The sequence below is a fragment of the Ptychodera flava genome, chromosome 6 (genome assembly GCF_041260155.1).
Source record: "Ptychodera flava strain L36383 chromosome 6, AS_Pfla_20210202, whole genome shotgun sequence".
NCBI lineage: Eukaryota > Metazoa > Hemichordata > Enteropneusta > Ptychoderidae > Ptychodera > Ptychodera flava.
The window spans coordinates 3,782,363-3,801,512 of NC_091933.1; the positions used below are offsets into that span (position 1 = coordinate 3,782,363).

At 41.3% G+C, this 19,150-nt stretch overlaps 1 protein-coding gene across 2 annotated transcripts in view; it reads right to left on the bottom strand.

Annotated features, from left to right (window-relative positions):
* Window positions 1–15,491, bottom strand: part of LOC139134612 (SRSF protein kinase 1-like) — a 53,506-nt gene extending 38,015 nt beyond the window's left edge. For both annotated transcript variants that reach the window (XM_070701536.1, XM_070701540.1), the window contains exons 1-2: window positions 15,388–15,491; window positions 15,209–15,299 (exon numbers count right to left, since the gene is read on the bottom strand). In XM_070701536.1, the coding sequence (XP_070557637.1) occupies window positions 15,209–15,299; window positions 15,388–15,412 (116 nt within the window). In that variant the 5' untranslated portion in view covers window positions 15,413–15,491. The remainder of the gene's footprint in view (window positions 1–15,208; window positions 15,300–15,387) is intronic.
* Between the last annotated feature and the right edge of the window lie 3,659 nt (window positions 15,492–19,150).

Below are 19,150 nucleotides of genomic sequence, written 5' to 3' on the forward strand. Positions count from 1 at the left end.
GAAACTTTATGGTTTTACACGACTAAGAATACGACTAAGTCCCGCTACTAAAATGACATCGTCCAAAAACTTCAACCAATCAATGACTCTGTATCAACCATAATTAAGTCTCTGCGCTCGTATTGCACAGGGTTTTGATGTTGGGACCACTTTCGGCATGAAAGCCGTCTTTTAATTGGAAAATGCATTTGAAATGTGGACACACAACAGACGTCACATGGTGCATGGCAGTTACGGAGCGGTCGATACTGCTTGCGATCGATGATGACTAAACAAGTAAGAGGTCCGATCTCCGAAACTTTAATAAGGCATTACCGGTGGTTAGCTTTATCAGACAATGAAAGAGATTGAGTAGCTTTGGCTGCCAAGAGCCACAAACTTAGAAATTGCTGGAGACTTCGCAAGAAAGAGTATGCGTGATTCCTATACCATTTTGAAATACGTGAGCTCGGCAAGATGAAGTTGTCCCTGTGCAGCAGATTTGAACGTCGTAGACATTACAGGAAGGCTCCATTAACTTAGGAATACCCTACTTCCCTATGAGGATCAATTTCACAGACCTGCCTTTCCTACAATGGCACTACAATGGCACCAGCTGGATTAGATAAACATAATAATGGAACATTCACACCTTGAGGGATTAAAAGTCTTCTGTCTGTCACCTGAGTTAGTCAGGCAAGGACTCGGGTTTCAGGTACCATGCAAGTTAATGCAGTCTTCCCCTAATGGAGCTACCTACATTTGAAATCAAAGTTGGAAAATAATTTTAAAGATGGTCATACCAGTTCCGTAACTCAAATCTCTTCTAAGATACATTCGGGGGTCTAATTTAACTTCGAAAATCATTTAATTTGTTTTGGGATCACGATCGAGTGTTGGTAATGTACAGTATTTATTTTTTATTCAGTCTAACTTGTCTATTTTGACATCCCATTTATTTTGTTAAGCGAATTAAACCATTATTATTCATTGGTTTACAATTTTGTCTTTTTATTTTATATGAATTATCGTCTTTTCGATGCGTCGCTTTTACAATCATTGACAGTCTCTCTTCTACTATCCATGGTCTGTCCACCCAGCACAGCACTTTGTACAATGTTGCGGTGCAACAAAGGTCAACATGTACGACTCAATTTACATAAATATCAAAGCTCACAAGAACCCCAGAATGGGATATCAAAAATCACGTAACTGCATCATTTTTGTAAGCAACCGAGGATGAGAAACAAACTTAATTTTTTTGCCTTAATACCTGGTACTTTATTATCATATGTATATGACTGGACAACATTGCTGCACAGAACAAAATATTGAAAAATGCAGGTCTACATTGTTACTTTCACTGTCTCACATTTCAGTATTTTCACTGGAAATAAAGATATCTGACTTCACAAGTTCAAATTTATGAACGTACTAGTATTATTTGCTTCAATTGACTGTATGAATAATAGAATTATGATCAATTCAAGAAATACAGTGAAATGTAGGGTGTACTGGGATGGTCGAATCATTGAGGAAAAATTTAAAGTCTACGCTAATTATTGCATGAGAAAATTTTTCTCAAAATGAGAATTTTTTTAGCACACCATTCTCATTTTTGAGAACATAACCTGCAGACCCAGAGGAAATCCAGCAAATGTCTGATAAGTTGATTTGTGTGTGCTTGTGTGTGTGTACATACATCATATACACAAACAAATATAAATATACACATATATTCATACACACACACATAACACATACATATGTATACATGTACATGCATATAAACACATACACATACACATACACACTGTATCTGGTTGTTTGGATTGTAGGAACCCTTGTTTGGCTTGTGTAAGTCCAGTTGGTGGTTAATCGATTTCCAACACTTTGTGTAACTCTGGTTTACATAACGTGTGGGAAATAGATTGACTCAATGGTGTGTGGTACAAAATTCTTTGCATACCAAACCCACTGAACTTGTGCCAAGACATTACAAACTTACAAACTTCTTCCGCGATATGGACAATAACCAGTCAAATTGTGTCAAGACAGCTTTCCAGTAATTTCATTTCAACATTACCCTTCCATGCACAAACCTACACCTGGACAAGTGGCTACACGACAACACAACACACACAAGCAACTCTTGCCTGTACAATCTTTGGGTAGTTGCTACTAGCTGTGTAAATAAGCTGCCATTGAAATTACATGTATATCCGAATTCCAAGCACTTGAAAGGAAGCAATGATACTGAACTTAGACTACCTGTAATTATCCAGTCTGCATGATTTATCACATGTAGCAGTAATACACAGGATTTACAACAACAGGCTATGAGGTCTTGTACTGCTGTCGCTGTTGGGTCAGTTTATCAAAAAAGAATTAATATCAATTATAATAGACACAGCTTTTAGAGGTTTCCTCTGCAAGGAGAATTGACACTCTTAGTTATGGGTAGAAATTACAGCCATTTTTGAAACCATCAATATTTTTAATGCAATGGCGTACTAAAGATATTTATCACTGTTAACCAGGTGAAATCACACTCCCACACCTCAACCTCCCCATACAAGAATGTCTTTGAACACTGATTTATAACAACCCAGAAATCCTGCTACAACATCCACAACTTTCCAGAAAATGAAAACCAAGGTTTCCAAGCAAACTGTGCTGTGATTCATAAACACTAAGTCCACAGAAAATACACCACCACATTAGTACTGAACATTTTCTAGAAAAAATTCCAAGTCTAGCAGCATCCTCCTATCTGGTGGCACATCTGTTCAAGCAGATAAAATGTTTTCAATTTCAATAATTTCTTCACAATTATGACATATTCCCAAGAAAAGTGATCTACCAGTCAACCATACCTTGGAGCCCATGTTATGCCAGACAGGCACATAAAAATTGCTCTCACATCACCAAACATTTCACACTGACTGTTTCATACACTCATAACACATGCTCTTTTGACTTTACAGGTGGGAGATCTCATATCTGTACACTATTATTAATTTTTATTATTCTTATACACACATGTATGTTTTGCTTGGGTGTGGAATTACACCAGCGATAACCCGCCATGTATTTGGAATTTCAACACATGCACATTGGCAGCATGCATCAACATGAAGACATCTGCCTTGTTATTAATGACCCATCAAAATACACATTGCAATATAGAATGTCTCTACGATTGGGTTGACTCCAAGGGTCATGACATAAACTCCAAGACTTAATAACATGTTACCTTTTATAGTTGTCTCATAAATGAAATCCCTGTCATCAATATTTAATTTTCTCTCTGAGTTGCCCTCCTGGACATGACTGTCTGGCTTGAAAATTGATAAATGTAGGGTAGTGGAATTTCTGCAGTTTGATATCTGTGGCTAGAGGGAGTTCTATTATGCGAAAAGCTGTGATTCCTGATGGGACAGGTCAATGACCCGGGACATTTCTGGAATATTGCAGCCTTGCTGGCGGGATGACTGAATACACCAACTATAAGAAACTTTCTGTCAAAATGAAATCCAACACCTCTACCAGCTGAACAGAATATGGCGCATGTTGACTGCTGTGAAAGTCTGTCCAAGAAGACACCTGAAGGCTTTTCATCAAACTTGATAGCTAGAACAAGAGCAGTGTGTACACAGTCGATCAAAGTATGTGTACAGCTGCAAAACATGAAGAAATCTTATATGTTTTTGAACATTACTTCCTAATAGGCCACTGGAGCCTATGACTGTTACATACAACTTTTGACAAAAAACAGGTATGATTACTGCTGTAGGAATATGATGGAAAGCATTACTGGGTGCAGGTGTAAGTTTCCAAGAACTGTCTTTGTCCATCATCATCATAAATCATACTACAGTACAGTAAAATGACAGTCAATCTTTCACTGGAACTATCAATAAAATTTCTATGGCATGTGTCTATTTGCATGTATGACATATTTATGCATGCCATTACTGTAAAACTTCAGCCATGCCATTATTGTAAAACTTCAGCCAATGTGTCAATTATCAGTAATAAGATCATAAATCTTGCTACAGATAACTTTAAATGTATTGAACTTGTACCAATTTCTATGTGCTATGCCAATTCAAGCCATGGAGAAAGAACCAAGGCAAGCAGTTTTTCTGAAGGTGTAAGCTCTCAGAAAAACCACAATAAAAGAAACACATCCAAAGATTCACACATTTCAGTAATTTGTAAAGCAAATATACTGCATTTTCAATCCTCCATGAAAGCACTACTCACACAGCAATCATGTTTCACTGTTGTAGATAATGGTCATGTGATGTTACCATGGATTTTTATTATATTTCAGTGAAACATACATGATACATGTTCAGGGACACTGGGGACACTGCTCTCTTTGTCTTCAGGACCCAAGACTTGATGACATTTATGCCCAACTGAATTGATGAAATCATCAACAATCTTTTCAATATCAAATTATTATGTCCAGCAATTTAATAAGATTTGTAATTTTCTTTCCACTTTCACACTTTTGTCAGAAAGTGAAATATGCTGAATTTTGTCTTCTCAATAACATACACATACTCATAGCAACCGGAATAGAAACCACAACCCTGTGTCATGTAAGTGACTGGACAGCAATACTCAATAAATGCTATACACTGGCCTGTATGGGTCAACTCGTTTTTTACACAGAATTTAACTTGCATGCTGTTATGCAAATTTCATTTGCAGAGTTTCCTTCTTAATAAAGTATCTACATTGTAAAATTTACTTAAAATCAACAATGACTGTCTCTAACTTTCAGTTTCTCATTAGTTTATTGCCTCATGATCATTTCCTGATCAATAGTTGTCATGGACATGTTTTATGGAATTCGACTACCTAACAGAAATAATAATTTTAATCATTATGACATTTAACTACTAAACATCTAAAAAGCAAGAAGATTCTACGCATGAACTGACTGCTAACATGAGTGAGCAAATCATGTGTCATACAGCTGACCTCAAACATTCTAGGGGTCATGATAAAGCAAAAAGACAGTAAGAGGAGGAAGATTTTCAAAATAAAATGCCTGTAAAAAGTCTCAAAACTTTCTATGATTCAAAGCAATCAGAGAAAACAATTTGAGTCAACAGGCTAGACTAGAAAAAGAAGTTCTTACGTTTGGAAGATTAGATCATAAGAAATGGAAATATATGGTATGTAATCAGCTGTGATGGCCAGGGTCAAGATATAAGTGCAGTTCAAGACATCACACTGTAAGACAATAAAATGGTATGGGGTATGGCCATCTGTCTTTCACTGAATCATAAGACACAACACATGTGGTCACTGTATGTATACAGAATTAAAACTAAAACTGTAAAAGAGATTATGAAAAATGGCAGTAGCTAAATGTATGTTTGTCATGAAGGCAAATGAAAAACCGTGACATCGGTATTTGGTAATGTTAGCATAAAGGTAGCAAACAAGACACTTAAATTCACTTGCAAATATTCTGACATTGAAAAAGACTAGCACACCACCATAAAAACCTTTGACAACACCCTGTGCTGTTGGCTGGCTACCAAGTGAACATCTCATTTGCTACATCGCTGCACTTGACATGTAAATAACCCAGGGAGAAAGGTACACACATCATTAACCTTTTCCTGCCAAGTCGGTGAAAATCCGGCTTGAATTCGGTGTAGCTAGAATCTGAGCAGCCACGGCCGTTATCCTGCCAAGGCGGTGGAAATCGGGCTACTTTTTGGTACCCCCTTTCCTGCCTAGTCGACGGAACTACGTGTAGCAAAACCCTTGCTCGCGCTAGGGGTCGTTCGAGGACAGGTTTTGGGCGAGGAACGGCGTTTGCTCTCGAAATGGGTTCACAGAGAGTCCAACGACAGGGAAAGGTGCGGCGGAAGCTACCCAGCCAGTCCCCCACCCCGGTGGGGGACTGTTTTTTTTTGGGGGGACGAGTAGCGTACTTGGCAGGTTAGCACGTTGACGTATTCTAGCGGAGTTTGGGTTAACTTGGCTCTGAGGCACTACATAGATTGCGGCCGAAATTGACCGTCTCGGCAACGCTAATCTGTAAGGCAACCGCCTAAGACCGCCTCAGCTGGCGGTGCAATTTTTTGCCAATGGTGCGAGACGAAAATCACGGACTTGGTCCTGATTGACGGGAAGTGCGGACGGATTTGACGGACTCGGCTTTCTGTAAGGCAACCGCCTAAGACCGCCTCAGCTGGCGGTGCAATTTTTTGCCAATGGTGCGAGACGAAAATCACGGACTTGGTCCTGATTGACGGGAAGTGCGGACGGATTTGACGGACTCGGCTTGATTAGTCCCTGACATGGAACTGATCCGAACGGACTTGAGCGACATTTGTGAAGGGTAACCACCGCTTTTAACCGACTTGTTACCTTCTCGAAAAGACTACCCACTCAGATGTCGGACGTTGTCGGCTGCACTTGGCTCTAGACGTTCAAGCCGTGCAACGAAACACACCGCCTCAGCCTTGCCATTCAGGAACATGGCCTCAAAATTTGATACCATTGTTCACCGACTTGGCGGCTGCGGTTAGGTGCGTGAACCGTTGTTCACCGACTTGTTACGCCTATGTTGTCCCTGTGAAGTTCGGCTAACGGCCGAGTCTAACGGGAGTTGGCAGACCTGTGTTTGGTTTATACCGTAGTATGACCGACTCAGGTAGAGGTACCTGTCGGTATATTCCGAGTTTTACGCACTCGGGCGTCAATGACGGGTCGTCATCACCGCTGATGACGTAGACGTGCTGGCCACGTTATTTGAAGGAGCCATGTTTGCCCAACGGACGAGGCCGAGACAGCCGTTGACAATTTTGGCATCCTTCATCTTTGACCGCCTTAGTTGGGTAAGCCGCTCGGCAGGCGACGGTTATGACCTAAACAAGCCGCTGAAGCACTGTTCGTTGCCGTACAAGAACGAGACGGCCAGTCCATTACTGCTTAATGGGCGATCTGTCGGGTTGGCTTGTCACCGACTTGGATGACAATACGCCCTGCGCAGGCGTACTTAGAAGGGACATGAGGTTAAAGATACGGGTTTCCCACCCGTACTAAACATGGGCTTGGGCCAACGTCCTTGGGTGGCAGGTGCGCATGCCACGTACCCAGCTGGACGGAATGTCAAGTTGAGATGCTAATGACATTGACTATGTTATGCTAAGTGCTCGAGGGATTTGCATCGCAAATGAGTATTATTAGCATATCAAATGGTGCGGACAGGCAATTTACATGACGGGTAGGAATGTCAGCGCCGGTTGGTGGACTGATTGCCGTAGGTCCATTATAATAACAGGTGGATGCATATATTAACACCCCTGCGTCCAATCATGTCCAGGGCTTTGTTTCCCTGTGGCTTTAAAAGGGAGGGACCTGCTAGTCTGTCGACACTGTTCCAGACATGAGCTTGACGGACCGCAAAAGTTTTCTGAAGGCGAGCAGACGACTGAAGCTCAAAGATGCAGAGTCTCCGGGGCGGTAGTGGTAGCGATCGTTGTGATGTCCCTAGTAAACGTTCTAAGAAGGTCGGGCAAGAAACGCTCCCGTAAGGCGAAGCCATCTCCGGCTGAAAAACCCATGGTAAGCGTAAACGTAAGACCGATCGTTCTGCCGATGAGGATGATGACGGGTCACCGGTTGCCAGTGGTTCTCACCCGGCTGCTCCGGGAGAGACTACTTCACCTGCAGAGACTACATCTGCTCTTGTGGGAGATACTTCACCTGCACAGACTACGTCTGCTGCTGCTAGTGAGACAGTGAGTAATGAGACGGCTGATGCCATTGGTTCTCCCCGGCTGCTCCGGGAGAGACACCACCTGTTGCTACTATGAGCCCTCATCCTGCGTCAGGAGAGGTTCCTGTGCCCAGTGCGAAAGAGCTTGAGTCCTCGTCATCAGCAGAGGCTGCCGAGCCCGCTCCTGCCATAGTTTCGTGTGCTGCGATGTCCCCGCCGAAAAAGATAGTGCGGAGGGTTCGTTATCAGGATAGCCCACCTGATTTTGAGCCAGATATGATCCTTGATGCCGCTACGGGCGAGTTCAGGCCCAGACGCCCAGACGACGGTGATATCACCGCTGAGTCCGACTCGGAGGTTGACGAGGATGCGGCAGAGGACGATGACTTTTATGACAGGCAGTATGTAGGTGAGGCAAGCTCTGACGACGATGATGACGTTGCTGCTGTGTTGGCGGAGGACGACACCCCTCCTGTCTGGCGTATGTCGGAGACTACCGATGCTAATATATTTGAGGAGACCGATTTTGACCATGAGAGAGGACCGACTTTCACCTTGCCCAGCCACGCCCGTGAGCTCGATTACTTTTTTAAGTTTATTCCAGCTACACTGATCAGATTGGCCAAGGACGAGACTAATAAATACGCCAAATTCCACCAGCGACATATCGCTAGGAAAATAGATAAATACTGGCGTAACGCTGACTACCGAGAGGTGCAGGCGTTCATTGGCGTCTTAGTCTGTATGGGTATCGACCGTAAATCATCAGTGGAGGATTATTGGTCTAGCGATCCCTTTCTGAGAAACCAGGGTATTTCTACTGTGATTACCCGCAGTCGCTTTCAGCAGCTTATGCGATACTTTCATCTGGCAGACCCAGAGAACGATCCACGTCGTGATCCTGATGAGGCACGCCGCCGACGTCGGTGTCAGGAGGATCCCCTGTATAAAATCAATCCATGGATGGAGCCCATAGTTGACCGGTGCGTAAATAATTATAAGATGGGTAGAGAGATCTCCATCGACGAGGGCATGGTGCGATTTAAGGGCCGTTCTAAATTTAAGCAGAGATTACCGCATAAGCCTGATCGAGACGGTTTCAAGATATGGCAGCTGTGCGACTCCACCACTGCATACATCGCTAACTTTGCACCGTACCTAGGTGTGAAATATCGGGATCGGACTGATGGGAGACGGCAGGAGCGAGGTGTGGTGAAAAGAATTACGATGGAGCTGGTCCAGCCATTCTGTGGATATAATCACAGCCTATTCTGTGATAGCCTGTTTAGCACGGTCGTTACTGCTAGAGAGCTGATGGAGACCGGATCTACATGGTCGGGAGTTTTAACCGCCGTAATCGTCGCACCATGCCCCCTCAATTAATTCCGCCGGGTAAGAGGAAGCGCCTTCCTCTGTCTGTTGGGGATATGAAAGCCACGACCAGAACGGACTCTCGTCTTAACATCACTGCTTATCAGGATAGTAACGCTCAGGTGCTGATCTTGAATACGGTCTATCCACCCTTGGAGTGCGTGCCAGTGGGGGAGGGAGACGAGCGGCGACAAGTGCCTCTGTCGCTGTATAATTATCGCCGGTACATGGGAGGCGTCGACCGAGCCAACCAGAAGCGCAAGTACTTTCACACTGGGCGCAAGAACCACAGATGGTGGACATATCTGGCATGTTACCTGATTGATGTTGCCCTGGTAAATGCATATATATGCTTCAAGCATGTACACCCTGATAGTAAGCTGACCCATAAGATGTTTCATCTGCGTGTCGGGAAACAACTCATTGGCGGTTATTGTGGGCGATCGCAGCCCAGTGTGAGAGAGGTCGAGGCCACCGTTTCTCTTGCCTCGTACATCAATCCACAAAATCAGCCGATGCACGTTGTCAGCCGGTTGGGGGGGCGGCAGAAATGCTGTAAAGTATGTAGCAGAGAGGGTAAGACCACTGCGAGCGGACGACTGTCTGAGACGTCCAAAGGATGTAGTCTGTGCGGGGTTCATCTTCACGAGGGCGAGTGTTTTGCGGCTTTTCATCATCGCATGATGCTACGAGGTAAGAGGAGCATTGGCGTGCAGACCTCTACTCACACAGCCCCGACGACACCCATCAGCAAGAGAACCGACGTAAATAACGGACAGGGGACAGCTTCGCCTAACAGTGGCTTGACTGTATTCTTAACACGGACCATGATCACATTTTGAGCACGGTTGTGCCGTTTGTTTGTGCTTTACGATCCCGCTGATTGTAAAATTGAAACACGGATTATTTTGTACAATCCCCGATTGTAATCTTTGTAACACGGACCATGCACTCGGACGTCGAGACAGACTCTGAGATTATTATTCGGCATAATGTAAATTATTCCCGAATAAAATACTATCTATGGATCGCATATTTTCGTTTGTTTTGTTTAGACGGATTATTTTGTACAATTCCCCCTATTATAATTTTTGAAACACGGATCTGCCACCCGATTGTAATTTTTGAAACACGGACCATGCACTCGGACGTCGAGACAGACTCCGAGATTTATTGTTCGGCATAATGTAAATTATTCCCGAATAAAATACTATCTATGATCGCATATTTTCGTTTGTTTTGTTTTTACCCCCACTTTCGTTTTTGGCAGATCCGTAAGGACGCTATAGTAATGGATGATGAACGTGCGTTGTATCACGTGGGAGGGGCACAGCCCAACGGAGGCTGTGCTCGTGCGACGTAGACGTTGTACCAACCATCTGTCGTTGGGGTTAGTGCATAGAGCAGTTGCACTGTCCAGAGCTAAGGTGGTACAAAACTGCACCTTAGTAACAACTGCACAACTACGTGTTAGGAAACGGTAACACTAACGAGCTAAGTGTTCACTGAACTGGCCAAACTACGTACACGCCTTCCTTCAATGGCGGAACTATGTCGTTGACACTACGTCAAAGCAGACTGCAATGTGCGACTCTTCCAAGTCGTTCAAAGTACGTGGCCAAGTGACACAACCCAGGGGAAACAGGACAGGTTTGAGGGTGCTCCGCACCCATAGCACTAACCCCTGGGTTCTTCTACTAACCCACGAGAGAGGTGACGTTTCCCCGGTGTGGCCGTGCGTGCCGGCGAACGAGCTTTACTTCCGCGAAAGTAAGCTAGAAAAGGGCATAAAAGTGCACGTCCCCCGGGGCAAACAACGCCCGTGACCTCGTCATTTTCTGGACACAACCTCATCAGCGGTTGCCCCTCTATACGGGCATGAAAAATTTTTGAAGTCTAACACGTATATGGTCGGTAATCGTACCCGAAAATGCGGTATTTTCCCGCCAAATGCCTGGCAGGAAAGCGTGCAGGAGAGCCTATCTTCTGTAGACACGGAAAAGGGGGCCGGTTTTGACCGACTTGGCAGGATAACGGACAGGGGCGCTCGGCAGGAAAAGGGTTAATTATGGACTCGCGCTGCTCCATTCGCCGTGACAGTGTAAACAGCAGAACTGTATCTAGTAGGAAGTACATTGACCACATCACTATACTTTAATTAATAGTATCTATGACTGCTGTCTAAACTAGCAACCTTGCTAGACTCAATGACACTGTCAGTCCAGCATACTTGACACAATGACAATTGCGATTTGATCACAACAAAGAAAACAACCTACCGTACATGTGATCACAATGATACGATGACCCTGGTTGGCAGATGTGGTATATTGAAACAGTCACATAACACAGTTACTGGGGGTATACCATATCATTTTGAACATATACTGTTTGCATTATTAGTAAGACTAATTTGCTCCGTATTTATTAATTAAACTACACAAAAGCCAATTAATCATGTATTAGCTACAAACTAACAGCAAAGCCATCAGAATACTGACACGCCAACCTTGTCCCTGTGAACAGATTAGCACTGACAGAAGGCATAACAACCATCTAATGGATAAAAATAGCAGAGATAAAGACATGAGGGGAAGATACTCCATTGCATAATTTTTAACTCATAGAGGCCTTGAGAAATTACATCCAATTTCCAATAAACGAAAACATAAATGCAAATGTAATGGATGTACGGGTTTGTGTATCTCACAACATAATCATAGCAACTCTTCTTTGAAGCAGTAAGAACAAACTCTTTGACTGTTGAACAAGATTTTGGTGATTGCTAAACAAAGAGAGCAGACAGACCTAACCAAAGTTTGGCCTTGCTACAAGCATTTGAAATGCAATGCAGTTACATCCTAGAATTGATTTATGTTCTGCATCGCCAGTAGCCATCCTCTATCTGGATCAAAAACTACTCAACTTCCATTAGTTTGCCCTTTGCCTTTCTTTGTTTCTGGTAGCTTTGTAATGTCTTTATTCCACTGAAATGCCTTGGTCTTTTGAGAATTTGTTTCTCTGAGTTTCGGTGGTGATAATTTTTAACAAATCCCCAAAAGTAAGGATGTCCTGATATTCTGTCAGCTGACAATTCATTATTATGATGTCATTCCAAACATGTTGGGTTACATAACAGCAAACACTAGGGTTACCAAACGGGAAGCTTTCATCTCTAGGTACTTCAGCTTTCAAGGGCCTTGATGACCCTTCCAATGAAGGTTACACATTTATATTATCCTTTTGACAGTACTAGCTTATATTTCAAAAGGTATAAACAATGAGACAATTCAAAATCTATATGATACAGAGACCCAGGAATTACTGGTTGGTATGTCGATATCTCACTAAGATAAGAGATACACCTCATTTGTCAATACCAATTGCAAATTTCAAATCCATAATGCATACACAATGTATTTGTATCAGCAATCCAGTTGATGGAAGTAAATGAATATAGTAAAGTGCATATCAAGTTATTCACATAAAATGAACCAACAATGAGTTACATGAAATTGAATAAAATTTGAAGTATGGTATGTAATTCTTCACTTGCTTGATACTCATAACGATGGTCTCCTACTTGCATTGGGACAAATGTGGCTACAAAGATACAGGCACCTGATAAACTCAACAGATTATCAATCGCATCCAAAAAAAGTTTCTTTTCATCACACCCTCATATATCTATCCAGATTCATATAGCACTCTATTACAGGATCACGTATTATTGTCATTATTTAGCTGGAAAGGTGCTATCCTCTGCACATCTCCACAGATTTTCAGACACTGGGGTTGGTTGTGTGGACTATCATGAACCTGGCAAAATTGTCACTTATTAACTGATGCAAAATATCTGTGAATTACATACACTGGATACAATATGCCAGATACAAAGGACATGTCCCTTAGAGAGAGAAGTCATCATCATAACTTAACATTTCAAGATAAAGAAGGAACTGTATCGGTAAGACTGACTTATTCAGTGTAAATTTGCTTAGAAGTTGAAGTTAGAAGTGGTGTTCCTTTGGAAAAAATGTACTAATTACTTCAATCCTCTGTGTTGGATACCTGTCAAACTATAGTGGATATCTGTCAAACTATAGTTTCAGCACTACCTTTCCATTGCACTTATATGTGCTTGCTTCCAGCAAAAAAAGTTTAGGATACACCAAGAGGAGCTATTTCTGAACTTTTGAATTTCACAGTCTTCAATTATGGCTTCAAACCTCTATATTGGATCATATAGTCCACCCCGTTAACTGTAAATTTCTTCTTTGGTTTGATCAAGGCTGAACACAGATATCAGATTACAAAGCGAGTGGCACTGAGTTTGCACGGTTGGTGATGATGTTCTGTGTAATGCATATATTCTGAATGGATGATCACCAAATAAACTTAATCATAAGGAACAAACATTTTTAATTTAGGGTATGTGGCCTACTGTTGAATATGTGATTTAACTTTCATTCATTGACTGAAATTCTAAACAAATGTACATGTGTATCCTCAGTACAACAACTGAGATGAAAACCTCCAAGGTGTTATTGACTGAACTTGCAGATGTTTCTGAACAAATAGAAATGAAATCCATCCTTTTGTCCCCATCATATCAAAAAGAACTGACCTAGATATCCTCTAAACACAACAGATGATGATGGGTTATATTACCCTTGGTATTTCTAACATCTGAATACAGCAGACGTGTCTGACTGCAGCAGACAAAACCATAAATCAAGACAGAGACAACCAGGGAAAGAGTCCTCATGACAAAGCAAACTAAATGTCCTTGCCTCATAAGAAGTAAAATGCCACTTGACTTTTCAGATAGCTGAACTCTTTCAGCAAATTAAGGAACCTTTAAAGATTTTCTTGAGCAGGCCGGCCCTACTCAAATACATTTTATACATACAAATTTCTTCAGTCTAAGAGAGAACTCTATGTGGTCAGTAGTGCTTAAATTTAGCTATAGGGCATTCTGATGGGAAGTCTCAATTTTATCATTAAAAAGTTACTGTTGTGTAAAATATGACTCTCACATAATCTGATCCCTTTTTAATGCTATAGATGATTGTAGTGCACATATGGTTTTGTAGTATTGGCACTATTTGCTGTTGAAAAAAATAAGCGCTGAAATGCCATGTACATTAATTAAAGAGCTTGGTCAATAACAATGCTTTGAGTCCTGAATGCCATTCACAAACAAACAATATGGTACAGCATTAGGAAACCAATATTGTTGACCTTAGTCAGAGGACAAAGTCAACTACAATTCATGAAACTTGTTGTTAAAATGTCTGCGGAAATTGCAGCTTTACAGCTATTACTTTGCATGATATTGATCAGTGCCACACATTTTGGATATATAAACATGTAAATGACTCCTTAACAAGGTAATGACTGACAATGTCCTGCACCAGTTGTGCAGTGTATTGTTTGGCCTTGTTGTGAGGAAATGCTCCATTGTCATTGTCAACAGCAAATCGAGCATTCGCCTCATCACATATCCCTCATCACTAGAGGTGTTCATAGTTTAAGTAACACAGTAAGCATAAGATAGTACACAAAGGAATATAAATAATACATTAAAAAAGAATGAAAACTGGGCAAATTTTGCAATAGGTCACGTTGTAACTTGTAACGGGTGGTCAAACAATAACATTCTCCACATTTTAGACAGTACACATGTGATATTGACTGATTCAGTGTATATTGCGTGTGAACCTTATAGCTACACTGTGGGTTCATTCTATTTTCAAACCAAAGCAGTGTCTTGTAAGGGGCTACTAAAATTTCACGACGCCTTCTTGAGGAAGCCGCACGAGTACCTCGACCGGCTGTCAGAATGAACCATTACAAGCTAACGTTGCTAATAATATCACATACTATACTACAGTGCATGATTCATGCTCCATGCATGATCAACATAACTGTCCCGATGGCACAGCCGTACGCCTAGACCTCTACATAGATCTGCAACCCGAGGACACATCACACGTGTTTGTTTCTGAGAGACCACATCCTTCGAGTAAAATTTCCGAACCCTACTGAATGATGGAAGATATGTTGGCAGTTTCTCGATGGAAATGTTTCACTCACCTTGCCTTCTTGTTGGTATTTCTTTCATCTGGCTTGACATAACGACTCTTGGGGGGTTTGGCTCGCTTCTTTCGCGCCTGGATGGCAAGAACTGAAATCGAGACACCAGATATATGATATGAGGTAGTAAGGATCACAATATAATAAAAATTTCGACAAACTTGTTAAAATTTACATACCTTTTCTCTGTCCTTTGGAGCTCATCGTAAACTTTTCGCCACCACTTTTCCGATATTAACCTGCACTGCGCTTGCGTGACAGAGAGTCGCAATGCATGCTGGTAACAGTGAAATGTATAATGCCAACGAATATCATCGGCATGCCAAGACCTATCCTGGACGACTGCCGGTGCCTGCCGCTACGAGATTATAACAATCTCTTTGGATACTCCACCCCTCCATAGAGCTTTTCGGAATGTTTGCTTTCTAATGATTATATAGATATTTTTTCTTGAAAAGTAAATATGATATGCTTGTATACATGTGTACAACATATGAACATGTATTTCAGGCCTAAATATTTTCTTATCCGTAGCCGTGTAAGCTTATGTGTGCAGGTATCAAGACGTCAACTTAATAATACACTTGGGATACAAATTTTCAGATTTTTTATAGGGACATAATATCTTTCACTTTTTCTGTTTGAAACTTTCTTTAGCAAATCTCCTTCATTTGTTACATGTACACAGCTTTTATTATGGTACCGGTTTTTAAATACTTTTCCCATAAAAAGAATAGGCCTAAGACTACATGTAGGCTACTAGTATCACTTTCTTCGCATTGTGGGCATAATCTTTTGATGTCATTAAAACAAGCTTTCGATTTTTAGGCTCAAGTGAAGCCCAAAACCTCTTACCGGCGTATAGGAGGTGCTAGTTTAATAGCAAATACTTTCAGTATGGGCTTGTCACTTTTTGTGTTTCTGTGTCCACAGTGAATGTCTGTAGCCTAGATCAAGTGTGAGCAATCGATATATGGCCTAACCAGCAAGAAGCTGAATCCACTGGGCTACCTCCTGTACCCCCGAGTAAATAACTTGGGTATCTGTCAGTGCCTGTCCTTTGTGATTTGATGCTCTTTTGCGAGATCTTTTACTATCATATTTATAGTAGACTGAAACACCAGTTACCGATATGCCATAATCTTTGTTTTACCTACCTACCAAAAAAAGTGGTAAGCTTATCTACGGAAATATATTTGTTCAAATGAAAATCATTTCTGATACCTAAACAGCAGACTGAAGTGTCATACTCTGAACATCATCATTCATCCTACCTTGTGCCCAACACTGTATGCAGTTGCTGAAAAGGCATTGCAATTTTGACAAGAACATTTGTTTCGATGTTTACTGCAAAATTTGTCAATCACTGGAGAAAGTGTGCAGTCCTATAGCCTATCATTTGGTATGCTTTCCTCAGTTCAAAAGTGATATGTTGCAAAGTGGTGAGCACGTGCAATATACACTGTGTACTTTTATAAGCTAGTCCAATTTCAAATTGCTTGTGTCAAAATCGACTACTTTTTGCGATTATTGGTCGCACAGTATATACCTTGACATCTGTCAAAAAGCACATCACTGTATGTAATGTGAGCACGGTGCACTCTAAGATGCCGTGTAAGCACATCGTGAAAAGAAATCACCATCTTCGTCATGGAAACAGATTACATTCACTGTTCTTCAGAAGGATCGTCTTCAAATACCCGAAAGCAAATTCAGCAACATTGCTTGAAATATATTCTTATTAAACTTTATCAAGATTATGCAATTTAAAACATTTTACAGCTGTTTTTCTAGGTCGAACATCAGCAATAACTTTTGTTCACATCCGTTGAGCACTTTTTTCATCATAATAGCGGCATGATTTCCTAGCGAGCAATCTGATCATCGCAGTTTTTCATTTTTTTTTCATATCTGTCACGTGATCCATAAATGCAGCTCATTCTATTATAAATTTGTTTTATGTTCAGTGTACAAACAAGTTTAAATTCTGGAAACCTGATTCACTTACGATACAGTGTACGCAAGAAAACATACATGTACCGCTGCGCGGGGGACAAACGCGAGAAAAAGTGTGAGAGGAGCATACACGTATTTCCACTCTGCCAGCTGTATTGGATTAATTAATGGGACGGCATCTCTTTTATTTTTATGAGCCTTTTGGTTGTTTTTAATATATAACACACGGTAGGTTCCCTGCATACAATGTGTCGACCTCAGGCCAGACACCGTGTCGGCGATGTCACCTTAGATGTAACTTAGGGACTGGTCAGTTTCTTCGGCCCGGGAGGGGGTGGGGGGCGGTGGATTATTTTTTTGCCGACGTCGAAAAGTGGCTGACCCCCCCTACTTCAAATTTTGAAAACAGGGTGAACCCCCCCTACGGCGCGCCAATGTTTCAAAAATATTTATCGATTCAGTGCAAAATAAACTGTCAATTCGGTCTCATTAGGAAGGAAATAAGTAAGAAAAGTATAATTAAAAAACAAAAGACAGAAATGTCATTTAATACTTCATTTTAACTTGAGAAAAAATCTTTTAAGCGTAATTAGGAAATAAACAATTTTCAACGATTTGAAAAAAGTCAAACATCCATACTTATCGACATACATACACGTATAATAGTTCGCGTAAAGGTGCAATGAGTGCTGATTTTACAAAAAAAAGAAAAATATGTTTTACAGTGGTACGTCCACAAAATTCACAAGAAAATCAATAAAAATCACTACTACCACTCGGAAAAAATAGTACAAAAAATGAAAATGTGAACCACATACAGAAAATCATTATAAAAGAATCAGACAAAAAAAGAGTCATGCATACATAAAATTATTTATGTACTTAAGAAAATTAAAAAGCACTACGTCTCATAATAAACGTATTATAGATAATCAAAATATAATATGAATCACCAGCCGCTTTGACAGTAAAGAGAGAAAATCGGAGAAAAAATTCGGCAGTGATGGTTCTAGACAGAAGTGGATCTCATCTACAAAAAAATAAAATAAAATGAAATAAAAACGAAAAAAATAAAAAAACGCCATGAACAGAGATACAAAACAAAACGTGTGGCGCCGTGGAAAGAAAAAACAAATGAGGACTTGCCACAGCAAAAAAAAAAAAAAAAGAAAAAAGAAAAAAAGAAAAAAAAAGAAAAAAAAACGAGTACTCGCCACAGGAAAAAAAACAACAAGCCCGAAATTACAATTATTTTATTCAAAAAACTCATGGTTCACGTTTCCTTCGATCCATGAATCCCCAACAGCCGGGAATCCGATCACCACATACTACAATGTTTGACGAAATGTTAATTGAGCATTTCAGTGATAACGTGACATCTTGAAACCTAGCTCTGTTTGGCTGGGCCCTGCTCTACTTGAAACCATACTTGATGAAATGAAGTGGGCAATATCACCTAAAGAACGTCCAAGTTAACAGTGAATAGTTCCAGAGAGTCAAGTTAACTGAGCCAATTTCAGGCAGTCCACAGGTCAGATCACGAGCGAGACGTACAACCCATGATCCTTCATAGCAACGCTGCGAACATATCGATGCCTTAGGCGCGGTATGGCATGGAGCCCACTGCAGGCCTTCCACCGAGCCGCACTGTCATCGCCGTTCGCCTAATTTCTGCACAGTTTTATACGTGTGGTTCGATACATCGCGTTCAAATACCATGATAATAAACCACCTCGTTGTTTGGTAATTCCTCGTCTATCCTCAAAGATCACCCAAATCATGATAAATTGAATAGTTTTGAAGAAATCTGCCGCGTGTTGAGAGAACGTCCATCGTTTTCCGTGTTCGACAAGACGAGCACGCAACTGTACAAGCCTACGAACCTACGAGTATGGCGAGAGTGTCCGGCCTTCGCAACGCCAGACACTCTCACTATACTCGCAGGGCTTGACCAGCACATACACGACATGTCGATCCCCATTGCAG